The sequence below is a fragment of the Danio rerio genome, chromosome 6, assembly GCF_049306965.1.
Source record: "Danio rerio strain Tuebingen ecotype United States chromosome 6, GRCz12tu, whole genome shotgun sequence".
Lineage (NCBI taxonomy): Eukaryota > Metazoa > Chordata > Actinopteri > Cypriniformes > Danionidae > Danio > Danio rerio.
In genome coordinates this window covers 36,493,630-36,504,210 of record NC_133181.1, presented here as the reverse complement: position 1 = coordinate 36,504,210, position 10,581 = coordinate 36,493,630, and the positions used below count along the sequence as shown (strand labels likewise).

The window sequence follows — 10,581 nt, the reverse complement described above, 5'->3', positions numbered from 1 at the left end:
TTTTGATAAATGTCATTTAAAACAAGATAAGGTATTTCATCTTTTCATCTCTTCTTATTTTTCCATCGATACAAGGATGTTTAATAGTGTGGGTTTTCATGTTGGTAACCTTTTAAAATAAACCTCATTTCATGATGTATCTTTGACAGCAGAAAAAAAAGAAAACTCAAAATTATATTTTGTCAGATGCCTTATTTATATATACAAAAGTGCAAATCTTATATTTTAATTAATGATTAATGATAAGGTAATGTAATAATATAACATATTATGTAATAATATTACTTTTCTAAGTAAAGAGTAAAATAAAGCATTAATTTTCAAAAATAAATGGCACCTATTTTTACCTATTTTTTAGATTTATAATAAGTCTTTTGTGACTCCAGAAAGTGTCTGTAAAGTTTCAGCTCAAAACACCCATCAGATGATTTAATTTATCTTTCAGAATATTGGAATTTTCTGCTTTGAACAATTTGTAGCTGTTTTTGTTGCCGGTGTCTTTAGATGTCCCCGCCCACCGTTCCCACATGCCTGTCAGAGTGTGCCTCAGTCTTCGCCTTGGCTGTGTCAGATAAACAGCACAGTGACAGACATGAAGGACGCAGATCTCATGAAACTTTTGTGAAAAATACTACAGTAAGAACTTTCCCATTGATTATTTGATGCATTTGTTGTGGAGTTAATGAGTTGATGAGAACGATGAGTCACACACAATGCCGTTATGCAATGTCATAAGTTCACGCATACACGTTTAACTTTGTACTGATTTTGCTAAGCTAATGTGACAGGATACACTTTAATATATACTTCTGTATGGATATCTGTTATGTTAATGAAGCATTTTTATAATTGTACATGTGGCTGTGGTGATAAAGACGGTAAAATCACTGTTCCCCGGATGGGGAACTTTAAGGCTATAGTGGATTTAATCCACTTGTGGGGATTTTTGTGAGGTGATCTCTCAGGTTGAGCGCGCCATTACGGTCAATCTTTGTCCGCGTGGTGCCTCATCTTGGCAGGGTCCGCCTCGTCTTCCGTCCAAAGCCTGTAGGTTATCTGTCTCCCTCAGAGCCAGAGCCTACAAGGCTGCGGGCCGGGCTGCTTCCGCCTTGCACGCTATGGCCACCTACCAGCATTACCAAGCGCAAGCGCTGGCTAAGCTGCACGAGGGTGGGTCTGACCCAAGCTAGTTACATAAACTTGTAAAACTCATTCTTGATCACATTTGATTATGATTGATCATCCCAGAAAGCTGAACAGATTTTCTAATGCCAATGGCTTTGCACATGTCGTGTCTTTTCCTACAAAATCCTACAGAGACATGCGCAGCTGTCAATCAATTCAGTGGGCGGTGAAACCGCACTTCTACGTCTCATTGCAGTGGGCCTCAAAATGAGAGGGATTTGGATCCTATTTCAAAAAGAGACTTATTGTCTTTATATCACCTCAATATGACTGTGGACAAACTATAACACAGTTCTGTCCCAACAGCTTACAAAAGATAAAAAAAAATACTTATTTTAAAATGTAATGCAAGTTACTTCTTAGTTTAGTTAATTCTCTTTTAAAAAACTAATTGCTGAATTAAAATTAACGTAGTCACATTGAATACTGCACACAAAGAGAGAATGCAGCAACAGACAGAAAAATAGCAGAGCTTTACATTTCTGTGATAAAAATATTCTCATTGTTTTGAGTGCTTGAATAAAGAAAAGGAATATAGGATTATGTGAATGGACAGTGATTTTACTTTCTATTTAGACAAAAAGTACAAAAGTAGCAAACGCATTGCTTTAAACATTCATTAATCTGTATGTAAAGCTCTGGGATCATGAAGTTCTCTGAAGATAACATTAAACTAACTACAATATATATGTTTTTATTTGTTTGTTGTTTGTTGTTTGTTTGTTTTTTTAAGGTAAATGAAGAATGTACAGTGTGTTGTTTATTGCAGAGCTTCTCTATTTAAAAGAAGAAGAAGTAGAAGAAAAAGAAAAACCTGCAAGTTCTGAAAGAGAGCAAGCCTCAGCCAGGTCAGAAAAAGTAATGCAAAAGCAACTCAAAAGTAACGTAACACATGACTTACAATAAAAAGTAACCAAGTAACACAACTACTTACTTTTTGGGGGAGTAACTCCATATTGTAATGCATTACATTCTAAAGTAACACTGATGAATAAAATGATAATTAAAGGTGAAAAATGATAATATAAATGAATATCAATGCTATAAAATACACTCAAAAAATGGTTTGCTGGTTGTTCAAACTACTTAACTAAACTAAACTAAACAAAAATGACCTGAATCAACTCAATTCTTAATTATTATTTTTTGGGTGGAGGGTTGGGGGAAAATTAAGCAAACTTAATTGCTTAATTTGTTCAATCTACTTAAATTAGCCTACGTTAACTTAATTTGTGTAGGGACAATATGAAGGAATTGTGTGTAACCCAGCATTTTTACAGTGTAAAATAACATCTGAAAGTTTTTTATTCTTGTGTCAGCTCTTGAGTATATATTTATGTGCGTGTGAAGAAGGCTGTTTGTCAGTCAGTGCCTGCTTCATTCCCCAGTGCAACCACTTCCTATTTCATTGGGCCCCTTCAGATGACCAGTTACCAACCTCCCCGCCCTCTCCTAAAAACATTAAGCACTTGACACAAATCTATCTTATCTAGACGTTAATTTTAAGTGTTGTGTATGGACCCCCATCAACATGGATCCAGTTTTCATCTGGTGGATTTTACATTTTTGTCTTTACAAACAGGTGAATTCAGAACCTCGCCAACCAAAGCCAGGTAAGAAACACCAGTCAGGTGACTTTATTTTAGATGATTGTATTTTATGTTCATTCTGCAAAGAAGCTGATCTGTTTTTGAAGAGGAAAGTGTTAAATACAACACATTATGTTGAGCGAGCGTTTAGTAGAGAAAAGTGTAAAAGGATACATGCATCAAAACTATGCGTTTTGTTAGTATTTTAGCTACAAGAATTTTTTCATTCTTTTCAGAGTTATTGGCTATGGATGAGGACCCAAAATGTTTCACCAGGAATCTAGAAGACTTCACTTGCTTTTGGGATGCACCTGTTGAAAAGTCCTATGATTTTCTTTATATAATTGAAGGGTGAGAGTTCTGAACATTTCATCTTGTAGATTTCATTTAAATGATTGGCTCATTTACTATAAAGAAAAAGCTAGTTAGACAGTTTACTTCCAGTTAGCTAATAAATAAAGTTAATAACTGATCAATCAATCAATTAAAATAATCTAGCATACAGAGATTCCTGCAATTCTTAAATTAATTTAGAAATTGTGCAAAATGTGGACAAACCCAACAGTTGGATTAAAGTTTTAAAATACTGATGGGTTGGTTTATAAAATGCCCTTATTTTACTCATAATGATAACTGAGGATGATAACTGAAAAAAAAACTGAGGATGTTTAGAGTGCTGGAAGCTGTATACATATACATTTAAAAAAAAAGATTTTCAAGATATGAAAATCTCCAACAGCTGCTATTTCTATGACAGAATTAACAAGGCAGGCATCTTTATGATTACTTAAATAACAGTACCACCTAACATTTATGTGAAGTGCAAATCTAATATTTCAAATGACGATATAATGATAATTAAATTAAAGGTGAAAAATTATACTATATATCATATTCAAATTATTAAGAGTACACTAAAACATGAGTTTTGCTGGTTGTTCATACTTCTTATTTAAAACGAGTTAAAAATATATTATGTTGAACTTCATTGATTTTTTACAAGCAGCTTGCTGCCTGTTTATAATATTTTAAGATATGATACCAACAATCTTACAATTTTCCTCTCATATGTAACCTCCAAAACAGATTTTTTAAAAATATAAAACAAACCATTTCTAATAATATTTAATAAAATGTTAATAAAATAATAACATTAATACAATATTTAATAACATTTTGCTATTAATAATACAAAGTATTCATATTAAACAAAAACAAGCAAATGGTTGATGATTGGGTTTATGGCTGATTGATTGCTCGATTGGTTGGTTGATTGATTAGTTGATTGAATAATTGATTGATTGGTTTAATGAATAAATGATTGGTAGATTGGCTGGTTATTAATTGGTTTGTTGACTGACTCACTGACTGGTTGATAGGTTCGTTAATTAATTGATGAATCGGTTGGTTGACTGACTGACTGACTGACTGGTTGTTTAATTAATATTTGTTAAGTTCTACATCTGGATTTTAAACATGAATGCTCAGTTTTGACAGCACAAAAACATATGAACGAAGTCTTATCACTATTGCGTCAATCACAACTGTCATCAGTTTTAGGATACGTTGAAGCAACCATGTTTGTATCACCAGATTAATGGAAGAGAAAAGATGTGATGTGAAACAACAAACTTTTAAAGAGAAGATCCTCAACATTTGTACATTCCCACCAAGTGACGTCTACCTATATGTGGAGACACACATCAGAGTGATAGACAAAGACACCAACACCACCATCTACAGTCGAGCTGTCAGTGTGGAAGACCAGCGTGAGTAAATCTCACATGAAGCATTTACTTTTCATACTTTGCATTATGTGAATTCAGATATTTCTGCTTGTTTCCTCCACCAAGTTCTGCTATATCCACCGTCAAACATATCCCTTCATCCAACTGAAGAGGTGGGCCAAATGTTAGTGAAATGGAAAAGATCAAGCAATGAGCATGAAATTCGTTACAGCTTCAAAAACACAAGCACAGTTAAATCTGTGAGTTTGACACAGATGCTTACTGTTTCAACATTACATATAGTAACTGCACATTTACACAATGTAATCTACACTCTGTCTTCATAGGTGTCAGAAAATGACTATAAGCTTGTCTCACTGGTCCCAGGAGAGAACTGCACTGTGCAAATGAGAGTCAAACCTAGTGGTGACTTCAAAAGATTTTGGAGTGATTGGTCGAACCCTGTAACAGCTATGGTGCCACAAACAGCAGGTTAGAACTAAAATAAAACTGAAAATACAACTCAAAGTGTGATTTCCAAAACCCCAAAATGCCTTTTACACTTCAACACTTCCTGCTTTGCTATTGTTCAGACCTCTTTGCCTACTGCTCCGCTCTTTGCACTCTTGCTGTTATATTTTATACCCTAATTTTAACTTGAGCCTAACAGTACAGTGCTCAAATGACACAGCTTGAAGATCAACATCCACTCTACAAACTTTCTGGAATATAGCTTCACTAACAAGAGGGAAATTCCTTGATTAAACAATCCACATGAAATCAAAGTGAAGTTTATTTATAAACTAATTTCAAGAGGATCACGTAGCTTATGATCTATCACAGCCATTCCCGCATTAGCTAATAATGATCCTCCAATCATGATCCCTATTTCACTATAAAAAACCAGTCTTCATTGCACAGCTATCTTCTTCTAGATAAAACCTCCCTTACTCCCCTTCTCCACTCCCATTTCACCTAGATTGGGCAGCACGGCAACCCAAGTAGTTTCCGCTCACCAACAACCCCACGGGCACTGGTCTTTGCTGGGCTGGTTGGTGTTTCTGTGCGGAGTTTGCATGTTCTCCCCCAGGTTCCTCCCACCATCCAAAGATATGTGTCATATCTAAACAGACTAAGCCGAATGGCCACTACTGTCTAGCTCCCAGCATCAGTATTTTTTTTACTCAGATGAGTTTACCTTAGCCACATCAGCTGGGTTTTTATTTTAATTTTTTTTAGATCTACTTGAGCTTAATCTCCCCTCTTGCCCAGCAAACTCCTGGCACAGCATGCCAAGTAAGCTTATTATAAATCATCAGCTAAGTGTGAACTCTTGAAATGTTAAATGTTGTTAGTACTAAGGTGAACAATAAATCAGTGCAAATTAATCCACTGAAAAAAACTAACCATTTGTCCTGCTTTGGGAGGTCAATCATTCTCTGAAAACATCACTTAGATGCCTTGGGCGAATTATGCTACAATAATAATTCCTTACATTTATATACCGCTTTTCTAGACACTCAAAGCACTTTTGCAATTTTTTTTGGGAAATCTCTTTATCCAGCACCAGTGTGCAGCATCCACCTGGATGACACAATGGCAGCCATATTGCTGATTGGTGGAGAGGAGACAGAGTGATGAAACCAATTATGATATGGGGATGGTTAGGAGGCCATGATGGACAAAGGCCAGTGGGTATACTTGGTCAGGAAGCCGGGGTTAAATTCCTACTCTTTTTTTTGAAGGACATCCTGGGATTTTGAATGACCACAGAGAGTCAGGACCTCGGTTTACATCTCATCTAAAAGATGGCACTCGCTGAGCAGTATAGAGTCCCCATAAATATACTGGGGCATCAGGACCCACACAGACCACAGGCCTGCTAGCCTCACTAACACCACTTCCATAAGCAACCTAGCTTTCCCATGTGGACTCCCTCTCAGGTACTGAGCAGGCACAGCCCTGCTTAGCTTCAGTGATCAACCATGTGAGAGCTGCAGAAAGCTGCCGGCTGTAGCCACACCCCTTCGACCATTACTTTGCTGCAAATAGATGATGAAAGTAGGTGCACAATAACAAAAACCCACCCCTGCAAAATATGTCATCATACTGAAATAGAAGTCTGCAGCAACTTCACGTTCACACAGACTATAATGGAGTCCATCATCACTTCTGCTTTTGTTCTCAGCGGGCATAGCAACCACCAATGCAGCACATAAATATTCAATTTTGAGGAAACATCTTTACAGTAAAAAGTATTTAAAGGTGTTTGTATGCTATAATCTATTACTCAAGTGGTTGTGAAGTAGTTATTTAATTAAAATAAGAACCTATAGATTTAGAGCATTATGCTGAGTTATGAGAAAATATTACATTTCCACATGTCAGTCGTTTATTTTAAAACATCTCTATTAAAAAGTCTTCATTTACTCTCATTTTAACACAAAAGAAGACATTTTGAAGAATGTTGGAAACTGGCATCCAGTGCTCCAACACTATCTCACTGCAATTTAACTTTCTGATTTAGTGGCTAATTCATATGAGTTCAATGGGGGGGCGGGTTGGGTGCCATGCCTCCTTTTTAAAATCATACATTTTCGTACAACTGACATCATACAAATTCTAAAAATTAGCCACTAAACTGACAAAATGTAAAATAATTTAAATAAGTTTCCTCATGAGATCAGGCTGGATATTTGAATGTTCACCAGTTTCTCCTCTTTAAATCTTCAAAATATATGTTTTGTGTTCAAAAGGGAAAAAAAAGAAACTCAATCAGAGTAAATAATGAGAAATCATATCTAATTTTGGGGTAATCTTTAAGAACCTTCGTTGTTTTTTTTCCACTAAGAATGCTATCTTGTGTTATTCACAGTTATGTTGCAAATTAATGCACTAAACTACAGTCTATAAAATCACGGTTAAAAGAGGGCTTAATTAAGTAGAAAATGATACTATTTTGGATTATATTATTTTAAAAAGCAGTGACGTTTATTTTTTTAAAAACATTTAATTGTTTTAGAAAGCTATTTGGAAATCTCTATGATAAAGATTCTTTTTAGTCTGCTTGTAAAACATTCCTCAAATCAAATTTCACAAAGATAGCTTTACTGACAATGTTTGTCGTAGTTCCCAGCCTCTCCATTAAATAACCAAGATCAGACTGGAGGTTTTCAATACTAAAAGATAGACTTCATCGAACATAATAAAGCTGAGAAAGTCAAGAGCAAACCCCAGAGCAATCTGAAGTCTCTCATGGACAATTCTGTGTCAAATGGTTCTGCTTTTTACACATATATGGTATTTTGGGTACTGTGACATTACTGTTATATTCTTGGCTCTCAGCCCTACTAGCTCAGGTCAACAATCCAGCGTTTCCTTTGCTAAATTCTTTTAGTATGGTTATATGGGTTTACATACATTGTCATGATTGTTTATTAACTTACTAATGTCACAATCTCTTTAGGTTTTCTTTAGGTTACATGTCTACTGTACACTTTTAGAGAGACTACTGCATACTTTTAAAGAATACAAAATCTTTTATCATTTATAATTAGTTACATTATTTATAATACCAATTATTCATAATACCAATTAGTTTTACAATAGTAAATAATGACTAAACGTTCATTTTCTGAGAAAACTAAAAAATCTACATTGGTGAAAATATCAGTTAAATGCCCATTCACAATTCAGTATCTTTTGAATTTTCAGGTGACATAGAGTTCAGGTGCCACACTTCTGATCTGATTCAAATCATTTGCAAATGGAGGGGAGACTTATATAAGGACAATACATACAGCTTCTACTATAAACAATTAAACAGGTGTCATTTTTTTATATATCTTCTGTCTGAAACATTTAATAAAAACACTGAAAAGGTAGCTTACTAACTTTGATCCTTCTTGTCTGGTGTTTCAGAAGTTCATGGAGCAGTTGGAAGTTGTGTCCCAATTGCAATAACTCCATCCATCAGTGTGTCCTGTATGGCCAGAAGTCCAATGTCTTTAAGTTTTACCTCAATACAGGGTTGCAACCATTCAGCCGAACATTTTATGCAGAGACTTTCTATATGAACAGTAAAGGTAAGTGTGAAGGAAGAATTGCAGAAAGTCATGTTAGATATGGTTTCTTACATTTAATTTTGATGGTCTCACAGACTGTCAAGTTACTCTCTTTAGTAAGCATTATCACACAGTAAGGTTAAGACTTGAGTGAGGTTATGTTAAGTATATTATGTTGACATATACTCAATGTTGGTTCGTAGACAATCAAAATAAAGTATTAGCTGATTTTAAAGGGATTTTCACCCAAATATAAAATGTCATTACAATTAACTCATACTCTAATGCATAGGTCTCGAACTCAATGCCTGGAGGGCCGCAGCTCTGCAATTTGCTCCAACCCTAATCAAACACAGCTGATCCAATTAATCAAGTGCTCAAGAATACTAGAGACTACTAAGCAGGTGTGAGTTGGAGGTGGTTGGAGCTAAACTGTGCAGAGCTGTGACACTCTAGCAAATACAACTACAGTTTCAAATTTATGTTTTGTCAGTGTAGTGGCTAATTTGTTTAAGTTCAGTCACACAAAAATGTCTAATGTTTTAAAGGAGCCGTGGTCCTTAACCCCACCCCTAAACCCAACTGTTATTAGGGAATTCGCAAAAAAAAAATAGCAAATTGCCGTGAGATATCTTTAAATGTTTTCTATTTGTATGTATCATGTTAAATAAAATATAAGATATGATTATATACAAATAATATGGGTTGTGGTTGGTTTAATACACTTAAAATTTGTTGTGGTTGAGCAATGGATTTACAGACTGATGTCTTTCTTTTCATGCTGTTTCACCTCAGATATTCATTAATTTTCCTTCGGCTTAGTCCCTTTATTCATCAGGATTTGCCACAGCATAATGAACCGCCACAGGGGTGTTGCTAGACATAAAGCTCTACTGGGGCACGGGCCCCACTCAACCGCACACTCTAATTAGAATTTTATTCTAATAAATTAAAATTATAATATTAGAAATAAATAAAAGTATTATTATTAAATATTATTATTATTATACAATTATTATTCTTAATAAATAACAGAAATCAATATACACTGTTAACCCTTACTGTAGATTATGCAGTAAATAACTGTAAAATAGCCAGTGTTTTGCTGTAATAAAAGGAAACAGTATTTTACTGTAAAAGGAGCAGGATTTGTATGAAATTTTGTAGTGCAAAGAATAAATTACAGTAATTTACTTTATGTATCCAATACAGATAGTTACTGTGATAATAAATGGTAAATTACTGCTCAACCATTATTACCCCATGTACTCTGATGCTTTATGTTGCTATATATATATATATATATATATATATATATATATATATATATATATATATATATATATATATATATATATATATATATATACATACATACACACACACATACATATATATATATATACTTTTCAGTTTTGGTATATGTATGGTCAGTATTGAGGAGAAAGTGAGAATGCATTGATGATAAGCTAAATTTCTCTGCAGACATCTTTGTGTTTTCTTTGGTTCCTTTCATGTTTTTAACATTGAGTATCAGAAGTCAACCAGTGTTAATGTCACAGAGCTAATTAAAAGGTAAATATATCGACGAGATGCATTTAAAGGCAAAAATATTCACACAGAGCAACCAAATTATCACAATCATTTTATAACTTTGTTTACTTTAATATAATTAATCTAATTTGCCTAGTTTAGCCTATAGTTAAGCTTTTAAATGGCACTTTAAGCTGAATATTAGTATTTTGCTAAATAACTAGTAAAAATGTGTTATTTAAAAAATATCTTAAACAGCACGTACATACATTTTTGCAGAGACTCAATTAATTTGTCTGGAAAACTTCAAATGAAGTAGGTAAAAGTGGCATTAACAGTATAGTATAAAGGCTTTCCTAAATAAATGTATTAATCAGGTTATTTTATTTATTTATTTATTTTTATTACTACAGGTTTGGAACAACATGTGGATCAGATTATTTATTATTATTATTTATTTATTTATTTTTTGCTTTGGATGAA

The 10,581-nt window shown here is 34.1% G+C and overlaps 1 protein-coding gene across 2 annotated transcripts in view; it reads left to right on the top strand.

Annotated features, from left to right (window-relative positions):
• The first annotated feature begins 2,654 nt into the window (after nucleotides 1–2,654).
• The window catches only part of mpl (MPL proto-oncogene, thrombopoietin receptor), a 31,446-nt gene continuing 23,519 nt past the window's right edge, over nucleotides 2,655–10,581 (top strand). Inside the window, exons 1-7 of one of the 2 annotated variants that reach the window (XM_073952838.1) lie at nucleotides 2,655–2,798; nucleotides 3,011–3,125; nucleotides 4,368–4,543; nucleotides 4,628–4,761; nucleotides 4,849–4,993; nucleotides 8,216–8,327; nucleotides 8,423–8,586. In XM_073952838.1, coding sequence (XP_073808939.1) covers nucleotides 2,717–2,798; nucleotides 3,011–3,125; nucleotides 4,368–4,543; nucleotides 4,628–4,761; nucleotides 4,849–4,993; nucleotides 8,216–8,327; nucleotides 8,423–8,586 — 928 coding nt within the window. In that variant the 5' untranslated portion in view covers nucleotides 2,655–2,716. 2 annotated transcript variants of the gene reach the window in all.